The sequence below is a fragment of the Planococcus citri genome, chromosome 5 (genome assembly GCF_950023065.1).
Source record: "Planococcus citri chromosome 5, ihPlaCitr1.1, whole genome shotgun sequence".
NCBI classification, from domain to species: domain Eukaryota; kingdom Metazoa; phylum Arthropoda; class Insecta; order Hemiptera; family Pseudococcidae; genus Planococcus; species Planococcus citri.
In genome coordinates, this window is record NC_088681.1 from 58,309,793 (window position 1) to 58,334,292 (window position 24,500).

Consider the following 24,500-nt stretch of genomic DNA (forward strand, 5'->3'; position numbering starts at 1 on the left):
ACTTTTTTTTTTTTTTTTTTTGCTAAAATTCCATCTTTTTTTCAGTTATAATTTGTCTAAAAATCTTATTAAAAAAAATCCTACTTCTTCAACAAAATTGCGAAGTAAAGGACTCATTTTTTCTTAAAATTGCCAAAAAGTTTTGGTTCGTAAATGAAATTGCAAGAAGCTCTTGCATTTATTTGAAGAATATTAATTCCAGATTTAAGAATTCTTCTGTAGTCAGGAAAAAATCGTAGGAGAAAAATTTATTTGAGGAAATGACCATTTAGAGTGATGACAGTTAGGATAATGGATTCAGAGGATCGTCCCAGAATTCAAAAAATTATAAATTGAGTCATCGAGACAATTTCTGAATTTTGAACATACATTAGAAAAATTATTAGGTACCTAGTTACCTTAATTGCTGATTGTGCAACAATTCAAGTCTGAATAATACACCAAAAAACGTAAATTGACACACTGTATTCAAGTAAGTACAATATTAGGAAATGTATGGTGAGCTTGCAAATAAAAAAAAAATAAATAAAAAAAAATGCACTGATTATTAACTTATATTAAACTCAACTCTATAATTAATTACCATTAGGATTTTCAACCGCAGCATAAAACAACACGGTTCTAATCTCGTGATGATACAAGAACGTGAAAAAAGGTCTATTCACGTGAAATTGCAAATCAGCAAATTTTTCATTTCCATAATCGTAATCGTCTATAAAATTCACTTCGTTATCCAGAAGTCCAGCCAAAGAATCAGACGGCGTCGGTTCGACCACTACTGTCCCACTGATTTTTACACCGGTCACAGAACTAGCCTCAATTCGCTGTTCAGTGATTTCCAAATTAGCCGCGTATTTAATTTCTTTAACGTTGAATAAGTATTTTTCATTGATCATGTCTTGAAAATCGGGTCGTTCGGTGAGTATTTTTTGCAGGCCGAGTTGCGATAAAGTTTCGTGGAAAGTATCATTATACACTTTCAACGTGGTTTGAGGCAGTTTGAAATCAACGAGGTAGTTTTCATTGACACTGGATACCATTGATTTAATATCGTTCGCGACTAAATTATTTAAAAAGTAATCTAAACCGTATTGTTGATATGGTAAAACGACGAATAGAGATATGCTATTAGAGGCTATCAGTCTGCCTACTTCTACTCCTAAATTTTGTATATTCGCGTATGGCATTTTTCCTACTCTTTGCATCATGTTTACTCTTATGGCACGGTTGGTCGAATGAAATGTATCCCTGTAAATGGAAGGCACGAATGAGAAACTTGATTGAAAATATATGCATCGATCAAATCTATTGTCCAAAATTGAACTAGTCTTACCGTTGCGTTGTTGATTTACGAAAAGGAAACTTCAATTCGGATTTAAAATTCAGACAGCTCGCTAAAATAACCTTAGGGTATGCTGTTTGCAGCTCGGTATAAAATTTTGGTTCTTGATTTTCGACTCGATTGGCAATGTATCTGAAACGAAGTGCAAATTTAAAAATTGATCGTTAAAAATAGGTACCAAAATGCGGTTAAAGGTAGGTAGGTAGGTAGGTATGAATTGAAAATCCACGTACTTGTTTATGATTCTAACTGCGTCGAATTCGTTGCTTAAAAAATTTACGTTGATTATATCGCTGTCGTAGAAAGACCGCACACGACTTACGAAATCTTTTCTCAAAGTCATCCTGTCCAAGAATATTACATCGGTTGCGTTTATGTGGTATTTTTGAGATTCTGATGCTGTTTGTGAAGATTTAGATATACGTTCAAATACGTCGCTGAACTTTTGATGTATTCCAGGCCATCTGCAAGTTGACAATTGGTAAATATTGATAGGTACAGAAATACGAAATTTGTGTTTAAATCTCGAAAGTCCCTACATGGAGACTTCTCTGATAACCCAGTCTGATTGTAAACAGTGCGAGAACATTGTTTATCAAACCTAGCTAACTCAACGATCGACATTATTACGCTAATTATAATCAAATTGATTCCATATTAGTGCTGAAATTTAAGAATTAATCACGAAGCACGAAACTACTCGTAATGAAATAGGTTACTTACTCGTCACCTTCGATTATTCCTAGAACAGCCATGATTTCATCGCGAGTTTTTCCAACGCTACCAAGATGCATCAAGACCAGAGCAGCGTAAATATTGATGGATGAATATAAAATATTCGTCTTTTGCGAGTTTTCCCCATGCAGAATTCTATTCAATTTTGCAGAAAAATCGAGTATTTTGTTTTGAACGATCTGCGAAAATAATGCAGGAGTGAAATACTGAGATTAGTTCTGGAATTCTGTGTGAAGAAAAACTTGGAGTATGATTTAATGTCTGATTGATATGAGCGTTGGACCTTTGGGAAGCTTCTTGAGGTGTCACAGTCACACTCCAATTTGAACGGGGGCGCGATTTTTAGAAAGAGCATGGTCTAAAACCCCCAAAACCAAATTTTCAGCTGCCAAAGTTCATTTTTCGATTTTTGGCGAATTTTTGAAAATTCAAAATTGACTGTTTTTGGCGATTTATGCTTTTTTTTTTAAACTACGTACTTGATCAGTAAAAATGGTCAAAATAAGTCCCAAAACTAATATTAATTACCCAAATTTAAATTTCACAATTTCCAGCCATTCTGGAGCCTCCAGCGCGATTTTCAATTTCTCCAGAATTTTGAATTTGCTCCAGAAGGCGTGAATATGAAGTTGGGCAGCTAAAAATCAAGTTGTGTATTATACTCGATCTGTTTAACGAGCTTATTCACATTGGAGCCAGTTTTGAGAGTGACACTTCAAAAGTGGCTTTTTGACCAGCAAATTCAAAAAATCAAAAGTTTCCCGTTTGTGTGAAAATTTCTGAAATTCACGCGAATCGCTGTATTTTGTCCAAAACTAACCCCCCAAATCAAAATGTTACAATTTCCAGCCATTCTAGAGCCTCCAGCGCGATTATTCAATTTATTCAGAATTTTGAATTTGCTCCAGAAGGCGTGAATATGAAGTTGGGCAGCTAAAAATCGAGTTCTGTATTATACTCGATCTGTTTAACGAGCTTATCCACATTGGAGCCGGTTTTGAGAGTGACACCTCAAAAGTGGCTTTTTGATCAGCTTTTTTAAATTTCAAAAATTCAAAAAATCAAAAGTTTCCCGTTTGTGTGAAAATTTTTGAAATTCACGCGAATCACTATATTTTGTCCAAAACTAACCCCCCCCCTCCAAATCAAAATTTTACAATTTCCAGCCATTCTGGAGCCTCCAGTGCGATTTTTCAGTTTCTCCAGAATTTTGAATGTGCTCCAGAAAGCGTGAATATGCAGTTGGGCAGCTAAAAATCGAGTTGTGTATTATACTCCACCTGTTTAACGAGCTTATCCACATTGGAGCCGGTTTTGAGAGTGACACCTCAAAAGTGGCTTTTTGACCAGCTTGTTTAAAATTCAAAAATTCAAAAAATCAAAAGTTTCCCGTTTGTGTGAAAATTTTTGAAATTCACGCGAATCGCTGTATTTTGTTCGTAACTAACCCCCCAAATCAAAATTTTACAATTTCCAGCCATTCTGGAGCCTCCAGCGCGATTTTCAATTTCTCCAGAATTTTGAATTCGCTCCAGAAGGTGTGAATATGAAGTTGGGCAGCTAAAAATCGAGTTGTGTATTATACTCGACCTGTTTAACGAGTTTATCCACATTTGAGCCGATTTTGAGAGTGACACCTCAAGAGTGGGTTTTTGAGGTGTCACTCTCGCTCCAAAACGGTTGGAAATGGTAGAATTTGCGCTCCGGGCGTTAATTCTTGAAGAAATACAGCGATTCGCGCAAATTTCAAAAATTTCCTCATAAACGGTTATCTTTTGATTTTTTGGATTTTTGAATTTTGAAAAAAGCTGGTGAAAAAACCACTCTTGAGGTGTCACTCTCAAAATCGGCTCAAATGTGGATAAACTCGTTGAACAGGTGGAGTATAATACACAACTCGATTTTTAGCTGCCCAACTGCATATTCACGCTTTCTGGAGCACATTCAAAATTCTGGAGAAACTGAAAAATCGCACTGGAGGCTCCAGAATGGCTGGAAATTGTGAAATTTGGATTGGGGGGGCATTGGTTTTGGACAAAATACAGTGATTCGCGTGAATTTTAAAAATTTCCACACAAACGGGAAACTTTTGATTTTTTGGATTTTTTAATTTTGAAAAAAGCTGGTCAAAAAGCCACTTTTGAGATGTCACTTTCAAAATCGGCTCAAATGTCGATACGCTCGTTAAACAGATCGAGTATAATACACAACTCGATTTTTAGCTGTCCAACTTCATATTCACGCCTTGTGGAGCAAATTCAAAATTCTGGAGAAATTGAAAAGTCGCACTGGAGGCTCCAGAATGGCTGGAAATTGTAACATTTGGATTTGGGGTGGTTAGTTTTGGACAAAATACAGCGATTTGCGTGAATTTCAGAAATTTTCACACAAACGGGAAACTTTTGATTTTTTGAATTTTGAAAAAAGCTGGTCAAAAAACCACTCTTGAGGTGTCACTCTCAAAATCGGCTCAAATGTGGATAAACTCGTTAAACAGGTCGAGTGTATAATACACAACTCGATTTTTAGCTTCCCAACTTCATATTCACACCTTCTGGAGCAAATTCAAATTTCTGGAGAAATTGAAAAATCGCGCTGGAGGCTCCAGAATGGTTGGAAATTGTGAAATTAAAATTTTTGTAATTAATATTAGTTTTGGGACTTATTTTGACCATTTTTACTGATCAAGTACGTACTTTAAAAAAAGAAGCATAAATCGCCAAAAAACAGTCAATTTTTAATTTTCAAAAATTCGCCAGAAATCGTAAAATGAACTTGGGGCAGCTGAAAATTTGGTTTTGGAGGTTTTAGATTGTGCTCTTTCCAAAAATCGTGGTCCCGTTCAAATCGGAGTGTGACACCTCAAGAGGTTCACTTGTTAGTCTCAAATTTTCATTCCCATTGTGTAAAAGTTCAAAAAAGTTTTTTGTTCGTGCGACACATGAAATGGTATTTTTTTGGTGACGTTCCAGAATAATTTTTGAAAATTTGAAAAATTCAAAAAACCTATTTTCAGACTAATTTTTATATTTTTTCCAGTCAAAAGTGAATGAATATGAATACCTAACTGTAGAAAAAAAATCAAATGAACCCCAAAAAGTCATGAATACGTCGTTTTTGACATGGTACATACAAAATGAAATCAGATCATTTGTACCTAGGTACTTACTTAATAATATCATGACCAGTTTTTGATAATAACTTAAGATTTTCTTACCTTTGGGTCATTATCAAAATCATCTTGAGAAGAAGAAAACCGAACTGAACAAATCAATATTAGAATAAATTCGAATAAACACGCGATTAATTTACTTTTGCACATTTTTCTTCGCAAGTTCATCAAACATTTGGAATCCAGTTACGTATTTATCTATATCTACCAACACCCACTGGTAGTAAAACGATCGTGTTTCACGTCTATGAACGAACTATGTAAAATGTGCTTTACTGGTTACATTTTCTTTTACTACTTGTAGAGGATACGTGATAGCTTAATATGCTGTGTAAGGAGTTTTGGCTTGGTCTAGAGAGTAATTTATTGCACGTAGAGGCCTACACATGTTACAGTTTTGCGAAGAACGGAAATGATTCAGTAGAGTAAATAAAAAGACGGGAATACCATTGTTTTTCCAAGTAATCGTGATTTTTTTTCCATCGTTCCGTAATTGAAAATATGTACCTACTTAATAATATCTGTGTATTAAATAAAGAAAAGCTTGACATATTGTAGGGATATTTTGTAAAAATTCAAGGTTTTTCCATTTTATGAAAAATAACTATACCTGCCTAGGTATCTGAAAGAAGTGAATTTTACGAAAGGTAAAAAGGCAACTCGAAAATTTCGAGACTTTTTTCCAAGAAGGATAAAAAAAACTTGAATATGATATCAAAAACCCCACACTCTCTGTAGTTTTTTGGACATTTCAGTTCAAAATATGACAACTGAATTTAATGCTGAAAAAAGCTTCAAACTTTTACCAAATGGACATAGAAAGCTGACATTTTGGGATAAGTCCTATTTTCAACCTGCCAAATCGCTTAGAAACGGGTTTAAACCGTTTTGAGCAGTTCTGGAGCCTCCAGTAGATTTTTGAAACTTGAACTTTCCACAAAATGTCATCAAAAAAAGTTGGAAATCTGAAATTTACGATGCACTCTAATTTAAACACGCTATCAAGTCAACTGCTGGTGAGTTTAAGTCATTTTAGAACCTCCAGCGAATTTTTGAAAATTCTTGGAGCCTCCAGTAGACTTTTTGAAACTTGAACTCTCCACAAAATGTCATCAAAGGAAGTTGGAAATTTGAAATTTACGATGCAGTCTAACTTTAACACGCTATCAAGTCGACTGCTGGTGAGTTTAAGTCGTTTTGGAGCCTCTAGCGAATCTTTAAAAATTCCTATAAAGTCGCAGATTTCTGAAACTTGAAATTTTGAAATTTCTTCAAAAAATGGAGTAGAAAAACCGAAATTCACACTGCAAACTAATTTCAATATGCTATGAAGTGGACTGTAGGTATATTTTAAGCAATTTCTGGGTCTCCAGCGATTTTTTGGAAATCACTAGAGCCTCCAGTAAATTTTTGAAAATTGAAATTTCTACAAAATTTCACAAAATGGAGTTGGAAAACCAAAATTTTACACCTGCGAAAGTTAATTCGGACAGGTTTTGTGGTATTTTTTCAAAAACTTTTGTTTTTGAAAATCTGCTGGAGGCTCCAAAACGAATTGAAATTGCCGGCAATCCACTTTGGAATAATGTTAAAAATACAATTCCATCTGATGAAATTTTGTGGAAATTTTTCAATTTTCAATAGTCCACTGGAGGCTCCAAGTATTTTCAAAAATTTGCTGGAGGCTCCAAAATGACTCAAACTCACGAGCAGTTGACCTAATAGCGTGTTTAAGTTTGAGTGCATCGTAAATTTTGGATTTCCAACTCCATCTGATAAACTTTTATGAAATTTCCAAGTTTCAAAAAACTGCTTAAAACGAGTTAAAACCTGCTTCAATCGATTTTCCAGGTCAAAAATAAGGTATACCGCAAATTTCAGGTTTCTAGGTCCATTTGGTAAAATGTTGGTTTTTTTATTCTCATTTATACCTACCTACCTACCTACCTTGAATTTTATTTTCAAAAATTCACCAAAAATCGAAAAACGAACTTTTTCTCCTGAAATTTTGGCTGGTGATAAATTTTTGTATGCTTTTTCGATCTAGCTTTGCGCAGTTCAGAAAATTTCGTGCGAGACCTATGTTGGAAAGTTAATCAAAATGGCTGTTACGTCATGTGCAATTATTCCTGCTGTCATATGCCCGACTATAAGACTCACATTTTTAACCTTATAAGAGAAATACTTAGTTGAAAAATTATGAGTCCAAATGAGCTTAGATCGACAGAATATATTAAGGTAGGTACGCAAAGATACCTATATTCCTTCTCAGCAAACATTTCAGGTAGATAAGTATCAATAAAGTTCGTATTTTTCAGAAATTTGTAAAGTACGACAAAATCAAATTTTTTACTAATTTTTGCCAGACTGGAGGATCAAAAAATAGCTCACAAAAAATAAGCTATCCAAACAGAACATTTGGGTTACAACAACTGTTTTGAATTTTCCAGAATAATAGTTCCCTAATTAAACGTCTTTGTTGGAAATTTTCGACATTATAGGGACCCCAATTTTCCAAAAAATTGTCCCAAATTTGGAAATTTATGATTGAATTTGACATTTTTGGGAAGCTTTCATTTAGACAATATCACTTGATTTTTTAAGTTTTCGACTTATCAATATTATGTTAATTTCAGCACTTATGGCATATTTATGGTAATTTAGTGGGTCATGGGGTTGTAGACGTTGTATACCAAAATATAAGTATTCAAGTGGCTGGCTTAGGCAACGGAGAGAGAGAGGGTTTCAATGTGTGAAAATTCAGCATAATTTTTTTCAAAATAGTTTAGTCATATTTTATACTTGCCTTCGGAAAACTTTTGACTCCACCACTATCAAGAATGATCCAACCTTAAGGGTCACTGGCTCAGTTTCTTGTTCGGTAAAGAGGTTTAAATTTCTTCTTTGGTCATCTCTCACTCAAAGCGAACTTCCTCACCAATTTATGTCAAAGTCCAAGATATGATATATTCACGTAAGTACTTCGCTCATTTCAGCCATTCAAAGGACCCAAAATACTCTTCCCGTGCTAATATCTCCTCCGAATTATTTCCATGTCATGGCGACTATTATTTACCCCCGCACCTTGGCCCTGGATTGGATGACATGTCCTTGTAACAAAAGGGCAAAAACAGAGTAGCTTATTCCTGCAGAAACCCAATTGAACTGATTGTGGAATTACCCAGCATTCTGTTGTCTGTTGAAACGAAATAAAAAAACCGAAAATTAATTTTTTAACAAACAAATATAAAAGTATATTAAACAAAGAGTACTTATTTTAACAAATCACAAAAAAATAATTACAAAAATTTACATTCGTAGATACTTGACAGTTTTAATTTATTTATCGCGTTTAAAAAAAATCAGAGGTAGGGACTGATCGATGGAGGGGGAGAAAAAAAATTTCAAGACAAATTTCGTTTGGTTTGTTGAATTTTTAAATTGATTTCGAATTATAAATTTTGGAGCAAAGATAAAAATTTCTTGAAAACGAGTCTGAAAAAAAAATTATTTGGCATATCTTCAACCTCTATTCATCAGATTTGCTCCACACTTCCTCCCCCTCCTCTCCTGTCACCAAAAAATCTTTCGAGCGAATCGCCTCTGCACTCAAGCCTTATAAAAAGTCACCTAATTGGAATCGCCATTCGGATCAAACACAGTCCCAAAGAACAGCACAGTCTTAACATTACGATTATAAATGAAGAAGAAAAAAGGCCTATTAACGTGGAATATCACACTTTCGTAATTATACATCCTCCACTCGCACGAAACAATGGAAACGGCGTTTGTATCGGATCCATCTTCGTTAATCTTAATATCGGTACTGTGGCTAATATCGTCAATTTCGATCATTCTAGTCGTATTTTTTTCTTCGATCATATCACTCAAATCTGGCGATTCAAAAGTTTCTGCATCGAGTCCAAGCTGAATGAGTTGATTTTTCACAGATTTGGACCATTTGAAAGCTGTTTTGGGTAATTTCAATACCACGTCGAAGTCTTCGTCTAGTTTATTGATTTCGTCAACTATTGTGTTGATTTTATCGGAAGTTAAATTACGTAGGAGGAGGGTTTCTAGAGGTTGATTTTCATAAGGTAGTACTACGAACATGGAACACGCTTTGTCGATGAATCTTAATTTTACAACTTCCACTCCTAGGGATGATATGTTGGCATATGGTGCACTAACGACACTGTTCATCATTTTTACAGTGAAGTTACGTTTACCAGTGTAAAAGGTCTCCCTGTAAATGAAAAAAAAAAAGTATAAATGTGAATCCATATCTCGAAAAAAGAACCAAATTCGGAGATTGGAGGGGGGAGGGTGAATTTGATTCTTACCTATTAGTCAATGCTGGATCGAATTTGTCTAACCAAACTGATTTCAAATGCGAGCAACTGGTCAACATCAAGAGTGTGTCTTGCGATAAAGGTTCATCGAGTAACTCGTGTATTCTGTATTCGGTCTTGTTTGCGATAAATCTGTAAATTGAATATTTCTTCTTTCAGAAAGAATTTGCAATATTCATACCTACTGCTTACAAATAGAAAATCCCCCACAAAAAATTATCAACCTATATATTTCTATACTCAAGGTACAGGTATACCTATTAAGTAAGATGTTATCTAGGTACCTACGATACTTAATGAACATTGAACCGATTACTTACTCATTAATCATGTGTTTAACTTCTTCACTTTTATTATTGAAATCCACACGAAAAACTTTACTGCTGTGGTGTCGCTGGACAGCTTCGACATAGGCTGCTTTCAGCTTGAAATCTTTTTGAATAAATATTCCGCTGCCTAATTTCAAATCTGATGCTTTTACGTCGACTTTGGTGCCATTTTTAAACGATTTATTGAAATGGAAACTCGTCTGTGCCGCTGAGGAAAAATGTTGCAATACTTCATGGAGAATTTTTGGCCTATGAAACATGAAAATTATCTATTAAGATGCATTGAAACATGAAATCTGATTTTCAGAATTTTTCAGAGGTAAAAGGTAGGTACTCACGAAAAAGTTTTAGGAATACCCAAAACGTTGGAAATTTCATCACTTGTAGTTCCATTGCTACCAAGATGGATTAGAGCCAGAGTTGCATAGAGGTTAAATGGAGAAAACAGAATATTTTTGCTTTCTGTATTATTTTCCAATAAAATGGTGTTCATTTTTACTCCAAAATTCAGCAGTCCATTTTGAACAATCTGTGAAGCATAAAAATAGGTACTGGTAGTAGGTAGAAGTACACGTGTAAGATTGATAAACAAAAATAATCTCCTATTAGGTAATTATCTACGCTTTTTTTGTTGTTTAATTAAAACGGAAGAGCCCATTAAATTGATACGAGAGTCGTATAAAACAGGAATTTGTTTTATCATAGCCACAATATTCGAAGATTATCTCATACGTAATGAAATTGCACCTATCGATAATTGCTTTCATTATTTTGATGAGTGATTTTTTAAAATACTTCCTGAATAAGGCCTATTACATCAGATGGTATTTTTTATTGGAAGAACGACACTTGCAAAAAACGAAATAATGATATTTATGATTTATTTTAACCCTACTGAATTGAAAATAACAATCAAGTATTGGATCACTTTGGAGCCCCCAGAAAATTTTTAAAAAATTTCCAAGAACTCCAAATAGTTCTGGAAGGACCGAAATCAACTTGAGATAATATCCTTCGTAACTTTAGTTGAATGCTTACCTATTTGAGTTTCTCTGAATTTCAGTTCAAAAATGGATCTTTTGATGAACAAATCAAGCAGCATAATTTTTGATACAAGAGCCCAAATTTCACATCTCTATTGTCAAACTTTTAACAACAGAAATATTTGTAAGTAGGTATTGTAAAAAATAAGTTTAAGTACCATAAACCAATATTAAAAATTTGTTATAGGAAACTTCAACCCACCTCTACATTTTAAAAATACATTTTGATTTTAGCAAACACCTAAGTATCTTACATACAATTTTAAACAAAAAATTCAAATTTTATTCTTAATAAAGTTGATATATCATTTCACTAACCTGATGATTTGCGTCTTGAATTCGTTGAGATACAGAAAAACTAATCAAAACTTCCAGAAACGATATAATACACCAGACACTTTTCATGTTGAACTCGATGCAAGAAAACTTTATCAATAGGTATAGGTACTTTATGAGATAAAAGCTGGTGCTATACCAAATAGTTACTTATTACATGCACAAGAACATTTAAACTGAGTGTGAACTTGACCATGCAGCATTTAAATGTACTTATTTTACGTGTGAGGTATGTACTTTGTAATTTCGTTTGTAATTTTTTGTCTTACCTACTTCTTAGTAATACATATCATTTATGCTTGTATACTTACTTACTTTCAAACAAAAATCTCTCTTATTGAGCTGATGCCTCAATGGGGGCCGGAATGTTTCCTCTATATATTCAGTATTCACCTGAACATTGTTCAACGCTCATGGTAACAATAGATCCTTCCGTGAGCAATCCTACACCCTCCAACCACACCCCCTACAGCTTCTCATTCTCACCTTATCACACCGTCATTCTTATTCATCGTACTCGTAGTTTTAGTCTTTAAGGTGTCTTTCATGCCTGCTCGCATGTCTTATAGAATTTAACGATGTGCTTTTTTAAAATAGAAAATCAAGAATTTTTAAAAATTAAAGTTGGTTTAAAAACAGGAAAAATCAAATTTCAACAAATTGATCCGTAAAACTGGAAATTGGTATGCTTACTCTATTTTTCAACCATCTGGATCGATTAGAAATGAATCAAATCGTTTTGAGTAATTTTGAGTAGGTAATTCTGAAGCCTCCAGAAAATGTTTGAAAATTGAAATTTTCACGAAATTGTAAGTACCTATCCAATAAAATTGGAAAACTATTTAGTATTTACTTTTTATCTTGATAGGATTGACTTCGAAAAAAAAAACATTACAGTTAGTGGACATATTTTATGTTGAGTTGAAATTTTAAAGTCTCTCAGAAATTTTTTTAGCTCCGATGATGGCTCTGGAAGGGAGATATGAGTCCTCAGAGAAGGAGAATTTTCGAAAAAATTGTCGGTTTTTCTGTCTATAGCCCTACGTAAAATCCATGACCATTTTTGGAGTTCTCCTGAGCGGTTGAAAATTTGCAAATACTCGTACCTACCTACTTAGCTTATTATTGAGGAAATTCGTATTTTGAAAATTTTTTCTTTTCAAATATTTCGCATTAATTGAGCCAAAAAAATGGAAAGTATAATTTCTGAAACTGGAGGAATTTTTTGGAATACAGTAGTGCCAATTTTTCGGCCATTGTTGGCAATTTCCAAAACCGAGAAAAATATCCAAAAACTTACCAAATTTTTTTCAGTTCTTTAGTACCTACTTACTATCTTTTTTAGCTGGGATATTTCCCCCAAAATAAGTCGCGAAAAAACCACGAGTTTTTCAAAAATGCCTTCTCTTTGAAGACCCACATCTCATCTCCAGGGCCACCTCTAGAGCTAAAAAAATTTCTGAGCGGGTTTTTCAATCTAAATGAAAGTATCCACTAAATTTTGTCAAAATCTTCCAGCGTTTTTTATTTTGTGATCCACCCTAATACCTGAATTTCAAAATGTTGAGTCTATTGGAGTTGATTTCGAGTTTTTCTGGAGCCTCCAACTGTATTTTGAAAAAAAAGCACCATAAAAACTGTCCAAATTAACTTTAGCACGTATAAATGCGATAGGTGCTTGTGATGAATTGGCGTAAGTTTTCCAAAATTGGATTCTGAGAAACCAGTTTGTGTCAAAAAATTCAAACTGGTTATTATTGACGCATTGTATTCTACACTTTAAGGCAACAAAAACTTGATAGGTATGCATTTTTTGAAACCGGTTCATTAATTTGCAAACCGGTTGACAAAAAATACCCAAAAATTGTAGATAGAGAAAAAAAGCTTGAAACAAAAGTTGTAGAGCGTGAAAAATTACACAATTCTGACTAATCATATTTTGAAACCGGTTCATTGGTTCGTATTCAGCAACCAGTTTTTGACAATCACCTAAAAATTGAAGATGATAGAGAAAAAAGCTCGAAACAAAAGTTGTAGAGCATGAAAAATTGAACTATTTTTGCTAATCAGATTTTGAAACCGGGTCATTAATTTGCAACCAGTTATCAAAAATTACTTTAAAATTGGAGATTGAGAAAAAAGCTTGAAACAAAAATTGTAGAGTGTGAAGAATTAGGCTACACAATTCTGTTCAATCACAATTTAATTGAAACCGGTTCATTGGTTCGCATTTAGCAACCAGTTTTTGACAATCACCTACAAATTGAAGATGGAGAAAAAAATTTGAAACAGAAGTTGTACTTGGAGCGTGAAAAATTGAACCATTTTTGTTGACCAGATTTTGAAAATGACCGTTTAATTTGCAACAATTGCAACCATGGTGATGGTAACTTTCAATGGCTTGCTCTGAATTAATGAATCGGTTTCAAAATCTGACTGGCGAAAATATGTAGTTCAATTTTTTATACTCTACAACTTTTGTTTCAAACTTTTTAGTTTTACCCCATCTCCAATGTTTAGGAGGTTGTCAGAAAAATGGTTGCAAAATGTGAACCAATGAACCAGTTTCTAAATGTGATTACCCAGAATTGTGTTATTTTCACACTCTACGACTTTTGTTCCAAGCTTTTTTCACTCTGTACAATTTTTGGGTAATTTTTGATAACTGGCTGCAAATTAATGGATTAGTACTGGCTGCATTGATATCATATCCGAGAAACTCGATGCTACTCTGTGCATAAATGCATTTTCCAGCACTGAGAGTAAGTCTAGCTTGAGATGGGCGTTCAAGTACTTGACGCACATGCTCTCTATGTTCTTCCATGGAGTTTGAGGCGATCAAAACGTCATCAATATAGATGTAAGTGAATGGTAGGCCTCTCAGCAATCCATCCATGAAACACTGGAACATTTGAGCAGCATTTTTCTGGCTAAATGGCATAATGGAAATTCGAACAATCCAAATGGCATGATCACAGTGGTTTTTAAATATTGCCAGATGCCATGCTGAGAAATCTAGTGTACCCATACCCGTAGGTACGTACGGTTATATGTGCGCGTGTGTGGGGGGGGGGGGGTAGTTTTCGACGGTGTTTAGCGCCATGTATATCATTGAAAAACGCACTTCGGCAAGCAGCACGGTAGATGCTTGGCTATGGTAACGGATCGCTGTGCGGGAGGTGTGGGTTCAAATCCCACATCAGGCACAAATTTTTTCAACATTTTTTTTCGCGATTTTTATTTTTACGAGTTGAATTGTAAGGAGGAGTTATGCCTTGACTGTCTTGGGTGATGCAGGTAACCCTCTTCACCTGAGGTAGTCTCTACTGTACTCGTTCACCGGAGGGGAAGGTAAAACTATTTCTGAAAGAGGGGAAACGTGGTAACTTCTAACGATCAATGGTACAACCATGGATTGTCTTCGCAGTAAAATCACTTGGATGTAGTATCTCGAGCTCCCTACATCTAATGTCCTCGGTAAACATTACACTTATGGCTGGCGAGCCATAGTTCCCATTAAAAGGTGGATAAATTAATTGTATATTAACTTGTGATCCTGTTATGCCGTGGCAGGTTGGGCGACGCGGCGACATGATGGCATTTCAGATTTCTCGAGTAAGGAATCCAAATACGCAGACGCCATTGGTATGTGATAATATGCATGCGTGATATCCAGCTTTGTGAACACTTTAGCTCCATGGAACGTGACGTTGAAATCCTGGATATTTGGAACAGGGTACTTGTCTGTGCAAGTTACTGCATTCAGTGCTCTGTAATTTTTCCCTACTCAACACCGCTTCATTCATCTCGCTAGCTCTTTCCACTTAGAAATGAAAGCTACCTAGCACTACTTTTGTGTCATACTGTAGGTATACCTACCTTCTTTAAAATGTTTGATTTTTTCACTTTTTCTGAAATTTTTGAACTGACACTCCTGGTCTAGAAATTTTGCGGTAACCATCTATGTAAAATGATCGAGTGGGTGCCCAATAAGCACCGCCCAAAGTTATGGGAATCAAAATTAATTTTTGGATTAAGTATTCAGAGTGATTTGAATTTTCTGGATAAAATTGAAAAATCGCTGGAGGCTGCAGAATGGTACAAAACAGAAGTAGCTTGTTCATGTGAGGGAGTTGAATTAGAAAAATTATTCACATTATTGGCTTACTTTGCTCAAAAAAATGTTATACCTACTTCATAAAAAATTTAAAAAGTCTTCTTTAAAACAGCTTTTCTGGATTTTGTAAATTTTCATAAATTAGCCAAAAATTCAAAAATGAATTTTCAGAGCAGGTGTTTTGGTTACATATATTTTAAGATGTGCTATTTCGATGAATGATAGGATGTAATAATTCGATAGGTAGGTAATTGGTGAATTCTTTATTACGATAGAATGACAAATATTTCTAAAATCCAATAGGTATATAGACACAAAAATAAACGTTTTTCAAAAATTCCATTAGCGCATATTTCCTCCCAAAAAAAAAGTCTCAATCATTCTTTGCCATTAGGATCAAACACAGTACCAAAAAATAACACAACGTTAACATCGTGATTATAAATGAAAAAGAAGAAAGGTCTATTCACATGGAACGTGGCTTTTTTCTTACGATCAAAAGCAACTCTCAAATCAGCTTCTTCGTACGAAAAAGCACTAGCTTCGAGTCCATCTTCATCTATTTTAATATCAGTGCTGTGTTTAATTTCGCTAATTTTTATATCGCAATCTTCAATCATACCGGTTAGCTCGGGTGATTCCAAAATTCCCTCTGTAAGTCCGAGTTGAACGAGTTGCTTTTTAACCGATTTACTCCATTTGAAAGCTGTTTTGGGTAATTTCAAGTCCACGTAGTACCAGTGATACGTTTTCCGATCAATAATTTGGTGCATTTGAGCGGCAGTCAAATTGCTTAAGAATTTCTCTAAGGGTTGATTTTCATAAGGCATTACGATAAACATGGAAAATATCTGATCGTAGAATGGTAAATTGATAACTTCTACTCCTAGGGATGATATGTTGGCGTATGCTGTTCCTTCCAATTGACCGTTCATCATTTGGACTGTAATGTTTCCTTTATCTGTGTAAAATGTATCTCTGTAAAAACAAATTCATATTATTTTAATGACGTGCAGAAATTCCGGCAGAAAAGAGCTACAAGTAGGTAAGTGGAGCAAAGTGAATTTTTTCTCTTACGTCTTCGTCAGCTCGCGTTCAAATTTTTTTGGCCAAAATGCTTTGTAATATAAAGTACTTGTTATAAGCATTAAGGTGTCTTGCGATAAAGGTTTCTTGAATAGTTGAGGTATTCTGTTTTCAGTCTTATTAGAGACGTATCTGTAAATTAAATACTCGATTTTAGAAATGCATATTTGCACTTTACATGGAGTTCATGTGGGTAGGTAATAGGTATCTATTTGTCGTCAAAAAAGTGTATGGGTACCATACCTCTTTATTAGTTTCTTACCCACTTACATGAGTTGAATACCATAATTCAAAATTTATGTACTCACTTATTAATCGTATCTATCGTTTCTTCCCTCTTAATGACGAAATCAACATCAAAAATATCCCCGTTGTGGTACTGTTTAACATCTTCAACGTAGTCTTTCTTTAGCTTGTCTTTGTATTTATTTTGAACAAAAATTCCATTGCTTAGTTTCAAATCATACATTTTTACGCCTCCTGTGACTGTAGTTCCATTTTCTTTTCTATTGTACTGAGGTACCAATGGTATCGTTTGCATCTCCGATGAAAAGTTTCTCAATACTTCGTGTAAATTTTTTGGCCTGCAGATGTAATTACACATTAATTATTTCGAAATTGAGTATTCATGCATCCTTGTTGTTTAATTAAAACCAAAAGAAGAAATTAATTTTTCAAATGTTTTGGTTGGTATACTTACAAATTAGTTTCGGGAATACCTAAAAGATTAGAAATCGTATCACGTGTTGTGCCATTGCTACCAAGATGGACAAGAGCTAAAGATGTGTAAAGATTGAATGGAGAAAACAGGATGTTCTCGTTTTCGGTATTGTTTTCCAATAAAATTGAATTCAATTTTACTCCAAAATTTAGCAATCCGTTTTGTACAATCTGCGAATCATAAAAAAATCGTTGATTTAGAAAATTAATCTCATTCTCAGCTTCATTATTTACAGTTTTCCTATCTTATATCGCACCTCTCATTAATTTTATTTGATGATTTTTTCTTTAGGCAACTCGTTTTTAGCAGAAGGGTTCTTCGGTAGATTTTGGTGAACAGTTTAGGAAAGAAACAAAATCACTATCATGTGCCTTCCGACCCTTTTTGAGGTTATGTGATGGGGGTTATCATAGATATGTTTTTTGGTTAAGTTGACTTGATTCATAAAACTTCAAATAAATTGAAAGTCTGAAAAATATCAGGAAATCATTTTTTGAAAAATTGACATAATTTTAGCAACTTCTTAATTTTTCCAAGTCCTTACAATTCGGATTTTCCATCTACACGAGTGAAAGTCTGATTTAATATAAGTAAAAAAATTTCAAAAGAATAGTAGATACCTACCTAATTTTTTTCAAGCTCAACATGTCAGGAATTGATTGCAATTTTTTCCAAGTTGATTCTTAAAAATCAGACCAATTATTGTAAAATCAGACAAATGCTCTAACATTGTAAATTGGTCATTTTTTTAAAATTATTGGAATGTTAATGAATATAAGTATCAAAATGCTAGAAATTGGTCATTTTTGTTTTTAAAAGTCAGACATATTATGAAGAATTGAACAATTTTTCTCAAGTTTTTAAAAAGTCAACGTGATGAAAATTTTTGATAGCCCCTCCCCCCACCCGGGCCAAAATCTATCCATGGAAAAAAATGTTGAATCGATCCCTCTCCCCCCGCCCCAAACCGAGTAATGTGGTCGTATGTGCTCAAAATTCAATATTTCCTTTTTCTGGAAGGAATAGTCCAACATTTAGGAAATTTTTACAGAAAATGATCTCTCGTTATAGATGCTTTGTCAGTATTTTTTCCAGCGAATTTCCGTATTTGGCAGTTTTGGGAAGGGGGGGGGGGGTTGAAAATTTTGAAAATTCGTAGAAGAAAAATGGAGAGAAAGCCTCTGCAAAATTTACTCAAAAATACATTTTTGTAGAGCTCAAAAATCGATGCAACATACTTGGGTACCTACTCAAAAAATCTAAAAACAATAAGTAAAAAACACTTTTTTTCGTAGTTTTTTGCTGCCTTTGACCTTCAAGGTTGATATTTTCGAAAACAGTTAAATTTTGAGCAACGAATGGTATCAAATCATGGCTGGAAACCACCTAACTTGAAAAAAAATCAAAAAATCTTATTCAGCCAAAAATTTTGCATTTTTGCATTCGCATCAGATTTTTTCGAAATAATTTCCTCTCCAAGGAATAGCATTCGTCGCTGGTCTCTTACAAAACATCCCAACATAATGTTGATCCTTTTATAACATGAAGCCACCCCACTTCTTCTCCAACTACAAAATTTTTATTTAAAAAAATAATTATTGACATCTGTAAAACCTTTTTTGAAAATTGTTCATTTCTGGTCCGAATTTTTTTTTATAGGTAACCCTTTTCAAGGGAGGTTTTCTCTCAAAAAAAAAGCTTGTATAATCTAAAAACAGAATGAAAAACTATCACTTCCTGCAATTTACCACGGATCGATTGCTATAATAATACTTATATTTAAAGACGAGTGATTCCGATTTGAACATTTCATCTGTTACTTTGTTTGGTGTTTATTAGGCAGTCTTTCGACCGGTTTTGGTGGTTGCCATGGAATTTTAAGAATGCCAGTTCAAAAGTAAATTAGTTAGTAGTCGAATCGTAAATTCCAGAAAATGTGAAAAAAAATAAAATCTTCAAACCAAGTAGATTTATAACGAGTCCTTTTTTTTAGTGAGATGATAATTTGGTGTGTCTATACGATCATTCGACTCGAAAACAATCTCAATTCGACCTTTTTGGTTCCTTTCGGGGTGATTTAAAACTCCTGGAGAAATTTGAAAACTCGCCGAAAGCTCCAAAAATACCAAACACGATTTATTCAGATTTTAGGAATTGGAAGACCCAATAATACGAAGTCGCAGACACCAAATCAAAAAACAAACGAAGGAACAAACTGATAACCGTATTCAGCACTCGTAAAAACCTACCTAATGAGCCTAAAGTAATGTCACGCATTTTTTTCCAATTTTCAGCGAATTAGTTTGGGGGGGAAGGGGAATAATTGAAAGGGTAAATTCAAAAAATGAATTGATATTCGCATGATACACTGACATTTTTTTCACGTTTTTGATAATGATAAATTTTTTGGGAAGTGGTATATACCTAAGTACCATAAAAATGTACTCTTTTGGATTTTTTTTTCAAATTTTTGAAATAAACCACCCGAAATAATCCTTTGAAAAGTGCAGAGCTTCTAAAAAAGCTCAACTTCGAACATTAAATATTTTTTTCAAATATTTTTGAAACATATTCTCGATTACTTTTGAAACATCGCAAATGGATAAAGCAGTCCAGAGCAATCAAACTCTAGATTTGGGTTTTATGACCAGAAATTCCAACTATTGAAAGAATTGGAAAATTCTGATTTCAATGAATTATCGTGTACAATTCGAGGAAATTTCAAATTTATATTTAAGTTCCTAGTTACAAGGATTTGATTAAAATTTTACCTATACCTCGTGATTTGCATCTGGAATACCTCGTGATTGAGAGAAACCAATTAAAACTTCCAGAAGCGATATAATCCACAAAACATTTTTCATTCTGAATATTTGAATTCAACGTACGAACACTTTATATTTAGGCACTAATTTGTATAGTCAATACTTATCTGATGCACACAAACATTTGAAATGAGCAAGATTCAAGTTACTATAAATAGATAATTTTATAAACAGGTAGGTAGGTATAGGTATAGGTATATGTAGAGATACTTTGCATACACGTTTGTAGTTTTTAAAAGATGAAAAAAAAAATGAAACAAAATCTCCGCAACGTAAGAAATACCTGACGTCACTAAGTGAAGTTGTATACACATTTATAAGCAGAATACAAAAATAAAAACGCCAAATAAATAGCAGTAGGAAAACGTTTATTGATCAACTTCACACTGTGGATCATCATCTCTCCCTTCCTATTCAACCTTCAAATTGTAAGAGTGACGTCCTGTACTTCTTATTCTGGACAAAGCTAGACACAAAAAACACCTGATCTACTACTTGATCACGTCACTATAGCCAGTGAAAAATTTCCTCATACGTCATAAACGATTTTTTTTTGAATTTCTTAAAAATTGCATTGATAATCTACTGCGCATTCCAAATGTTTTTTTTTCTCCTTTAGAAAATAGTTCATGTTTTTCTATGCGGGTAATGGCCTGATGCCAAATTCTCAAAGAAAAAAAAATCTCCCAAGTTTAATTAAATACCAGGTATGGTACCTGTGGAAACGACTCGTAATCAATATATATGACATTTTTCCATGAAATCTCTCGGCCTGGGTACTGAAAAACCCCATGTAAGCTCATCTCAAAATTATTACAAGACGCAGATTTTCTTCAAAAAAAATTTGGGGAAATTTTTCTTTTCTTTTTTTTTTTATCAGCTAATTTTCAAACAGGTATCTCAAAATTTCAAATTGTACATTTAAAAAAAATGAGTTTATTGAAATGACATAATTTAAAAAATCAAAACAAATAGGTACATAAAAACAACACAGATTTGAAAAAAGTCTTCACATGCTTAAGAAAAAAAAATCACATGATTGATCATCGGATCAATTACCAGGATTAAACACAGTACCAAAGAACAGCACTGTCTTAATATTATGATTATAAATGAAAAAGAAGAAAGGTCTATTCACGTGGAATGTCCTTCTCTCATACTGAACTTCACTTCTCCAATCGATTGTTACGATCGAAACGGCGCTAGCTTCGGTACCATCTTCGTTAATTTTAATATCAGTGCTGTGACCAATGTCACTAATTTGTATATTACTCTGGTCGATCATATTACTCAAATCAGGCGAGCGCCAAAATTCTTCTTTGAGTCCGAGTTTAGTGAGATTGTCTTTAACAGATTTAGACCATTTGAAAGCTGTTTTAGGCAATTTCAAATCTACCTCGAAATCACTGTACAGATCGGATTGACCAATCATCGTGTGGATCTGATCGGAGGTCAAATTACGTAGAAAATTATCTAGTGATTGATTTTCACGAGGCATTCCCACAAACATGGAAAATGCAGTATCGATAAATCTCAAGTTGACAACTTCTACGCCTAATGATGGTATGTTGGCGTATCCTGCTTTAATTATACTGTTCATCATTTGTACTGTAATGTTGCCTTTGTCTGTTTGGAACGTTTCCCTGTTATGGGGAAAAAATATAGAATATTAGCGAATGAATTTACAGTAAAAAATAAAGTCGAAGACCGTAAAATGAATTAGATTATTCTTACGCTTTAGTCAGTTCAGGATTGAATTTTTCATGCCAAACCGATTTAAAATACAAACTAGTAGTCAAGACTATTAAGGTGTCTTTTGATAGAGGGTCTTCGAGTAATCGAGGTATCCTGTTTTCAGTCTTATTACTGATGTAGCTGTGAATCAAAAATTCAATTTTAATGAGTGGATTTGCATTTCATCTTATACCAAATAAAAATACAACTTTGAGGGTGGGATGTGAAACATTCCAACTTTGCAAAATTACTCGTATTAGGCACACCCTTGTATCTAGGTAGGGTATGTACTTACTTATTAATCGTATCTTTCGTTTCTTCTCCCTTGTTGACGAAATCAACATTGAAAATATCACTGTTATGATATAATTGGACGTCTGCAACGTATTCTTTCTTCAGCTGGCTGTTGTATTCATTTTGAACGAAAATTCCATTGGCCAGTTTCAAATCAGATGCTTTTACCATTGTCCCATTGAAAAATGCATCGAATGTGAAACTCGTTTGCAACACTGATGAGAAGTTTTGCAATACTTTTTGTAAACTTTTTGACCTATGAAATAGGTACACAATAATAATATGAGTAAAATAAAATTATTGCTGTAATGGAATAAATCAAATTAAGGGATACATTTTTTGAAAACAATTACAATATGTAGGTAGGTAATAGGTATACACTTACGATAAAGTGATGGGAATGTCCAAAACTTTAGAAATTGTATCACGTGTAGTTCCATTGCCACCGAGATGAACTAAAGCTAAAGCTGTGTAAAGGTTGTATGGAGAAAACAGAATATTCTTGTTTTCAGTACTATTTTCCAAGAGGATAGAATTCAGTTTTATTCCGAAACTCAGCAGTCCATTTTGAACAGTCTGTGGGATGAAAAAATCATTACAATTTAATAGAAACTGAGTTGGCAAACAAATTACTTCACCTATTTTTTTTTTTTTTTTTTTAATCAAAAAAGAAGAAACTATTGAATTGATACGAATTTCAACTCACGTAATTTATTTATTTCTTATCAAAGTAACCTCATTAGGTACCTATTTATAGATCGTCTAGTACATTTTAAATTGTACCTACCTTTAATTATTGTTTATCATTTTGACACATACGTAAGTATAATTTTTTAGGGAGCCAAGTACATAGTTATGTGTACAGTTCATCGCAAGCATTTTTTTCTTATATAAATGTTCGCTTAGCGTTGCCCCGTTCAAATTTGTTTCTGAAAGTTGGAATAGGCCGAGTATCGCCTTGTTGAAAAATATTTTGAAAAAAAATATCCGAAACTGAAAACCACTAGGTATTTTCTTTTTTTATGTAAAAATTAGGTACCAATGAAATACCCTTGATTTGCTCAATTATTTTCAACATTTTCAGCAATTTTATATTGGATAATATGAGAGAAGAAAAGATGGTGTCAAATAAATATTTCAGGTGATGATCTTAAAAAAACAACAACAACAACAACAACAACACCAACAATCTCAACAAAATATCTTTAAACAAAAATAGACTTTAAAAAAATAATACAAATAATATATTGACAAAAGAGGTCTGATTTTAATGAATATGAATATTTAATTATTTTACCAACCTTTTGATTCGCATCTGAAATACTCTGCGATAGAGATGACCCAATCAAAACTGCCAAAACTGATATAAAGCACCAAACACTTTTCATATTGAATTTAACGAACGAAAACACTATCAAAAATAAACGTCAGTTAGGTACTTGACTAGTTGACTACTTATTCAATGCACAAGAACATTTATTTTATAATGAATGCGAGCTTCACCTTAAATAGGAACTTTGAATCTACGCTCGTTATTTATCTTTAAGTGAAGTAACATACCTAGTTAAATACCCAATTCGTTTCCAAGGAAAATCACGTAGAATTGAATAGAACATTGTCCGAGCTCCTCGTTGAAACGTGTGACTCAAGATTTTCCCCATTACGTCACGAGGCTGCAAAGTGTTCAAATTTCAAGTATTTGTATGAAATCCATTGAAATTGCAACGATAAAAAATGCTCATTATTGTACATGGGTTTTATGATTTCTTTTTTATCAGGAAATAGTTCATAAAATTTTCTGTAAAATTTTATTAGCTAAAAATCTTTTCAATTGCTTCAAAACGTAAAATTTCAATTCCCTTTTTTTACATCATAACAAAATGGGGGTAAAATGGGTTAAAAATAACGCCGGGGGTTTCAATTTTGGTCAAATTTTATTTTGGAATTTCAATTTTAAAACATAGAGCGGGCAAATAGCGGTTTTAAAAAGGAAGAAATTGGCACATACATTTTTTCTTCAGGAATGTGTTCAGATGAACTCCCTGAACTACCAGAAAAAATCCGACCCTCCTACCCCTGGAGCTAATTTTTGGGGGGAGGGGGGCGGGGCTAAAACCGGTTCCGATTCACGTTTTTTGCGATTTACTCCGAAAATATTAGATTTATGAGAAAAACTACCAGGACTAAAAATGTTCCCCTTCAAATTCTTGACAATTTGATCCTACGCTCGATACCCATCCTTTAAGAGGGGTGTCTAAAAAAGGGATGGAAAGTGTAGGTGTTTCCAAAAGAAGTCAATCCAATAAATTGATCAAAGTTACCACTTAATATCATTCGTTTTCGCTCAAATTTTTTTTACAAAGTCTACTCACCTAACTATTAATTACAACACCATTAATTGGTCTTCAATCCTC

At 33.7% G+C, this 24,500-nt stretch overlaps 4 protein-coding genes across 4 annotated transcripts; all 4 read right to left on the reverse strand.

Annotated features, from left to right (window-relative positions):
• Positions 1–450: 450 nt before the first annotated feature.
• Positions 451–5,573, reverse strand: LOC135847624 (serpin A3-7-like). Its single transcript, XM_065367254.1, has 5 exons — positions 5,295–5,573; positions 2,066–2,256; positions 1,576–1,806; positions 1,334–1,474; positions 451–1,248 (listed from the first exon to the last, which is right to left on the reverse strand). Exons 1-5 carry the CDS (start codon positions 5,415–5,417, stop codon positions 576–578), a joined length of 1,359 nt encoding a protein of 452 aa, XP_065223326.1. The 5' UTR covers positions 5,418–5,573; the 3' UTR covers positions 451–575.
• A 2,901-nt stretch (positions 5,574–8,474) lies between these two features.
• LOC135848057 (leukocyte elastase inhibitor-like) lies at positions 8,475–11,491 on the reverse strand. Its single transcript, XM_065367831.1, has 5 exons — positions 11,292–11,491; positions 10,269–10,459; positions 9,922–10,179; positions 9,593–9,733; positions 8,475–9,495 (listed from the first exon to the last, which is right to left on the reverse strand). The coding sequence occupies exons 1-5, from the start codon at positions 11,376–11,378 to the stop codon at positions 8,880–8,882; spliced, it is 1,293 nt and encodes a 430-aa protein (XP_065223903.1). The 5' UTR covers positions 11,379–11,491; the 3' UTR covers positions 8,475–8,879.
• A 4,183-nt stretch (positions 11,492–15,674) lies between these two features.
• Positions 15,675–20,823, reverse strand: LOC135846703 (leukocyte elastase inhibitor-like). Its single transcript, XM_065365941.1, has 5 exons — positions 20,011–20,823; positions 17,213–17,403; positions 16,821–17,096; positions 16,504–16,644; positions 15,675–16,404 (listed from the first exon to the last, which is right to left on the reverse strand). The coding sequence occupies exons 1-5, from the start codon at positions 20,095–20,097 to the stop codon at positions 15,804–15,806; spliced, it is 1,296 nt and encodes a 431-aa protein (XP_065222013.1). The 5' UTR covers positions 20,098–20,823; the 3' UTR covers positions 15,675–15,803.
• A 148-nt stretch (positions 20,824–20,971) lies between these two features.
• On the reverse strand, positions 20,972–23,622 carry LOC135846704 (leukocyte elastase inhibitor-like). The gene is made up of 5 exons (XM_065365942.1): positions 23,388–23,622; positions 22,472–22,662; positions 22,088–22,342; positions 21,793–21,933; positions 20,972–21,701 (listed from the first exon to the last, which is right to left on the reverse strand). Exons 1-5 carry the CDS (start codon positions 23,472–23,474, stop codon positions 21,110–21,112), a joined length of 1,266 nt encoding a protein of 421 aa, XP_065222014.1. The 5' UTR covers positions 23,475–23,622; the 3' UTR covers positions 20,972–21,109.
• Positions 23,623–24,500: the final 878 nt, after the last annotated feature.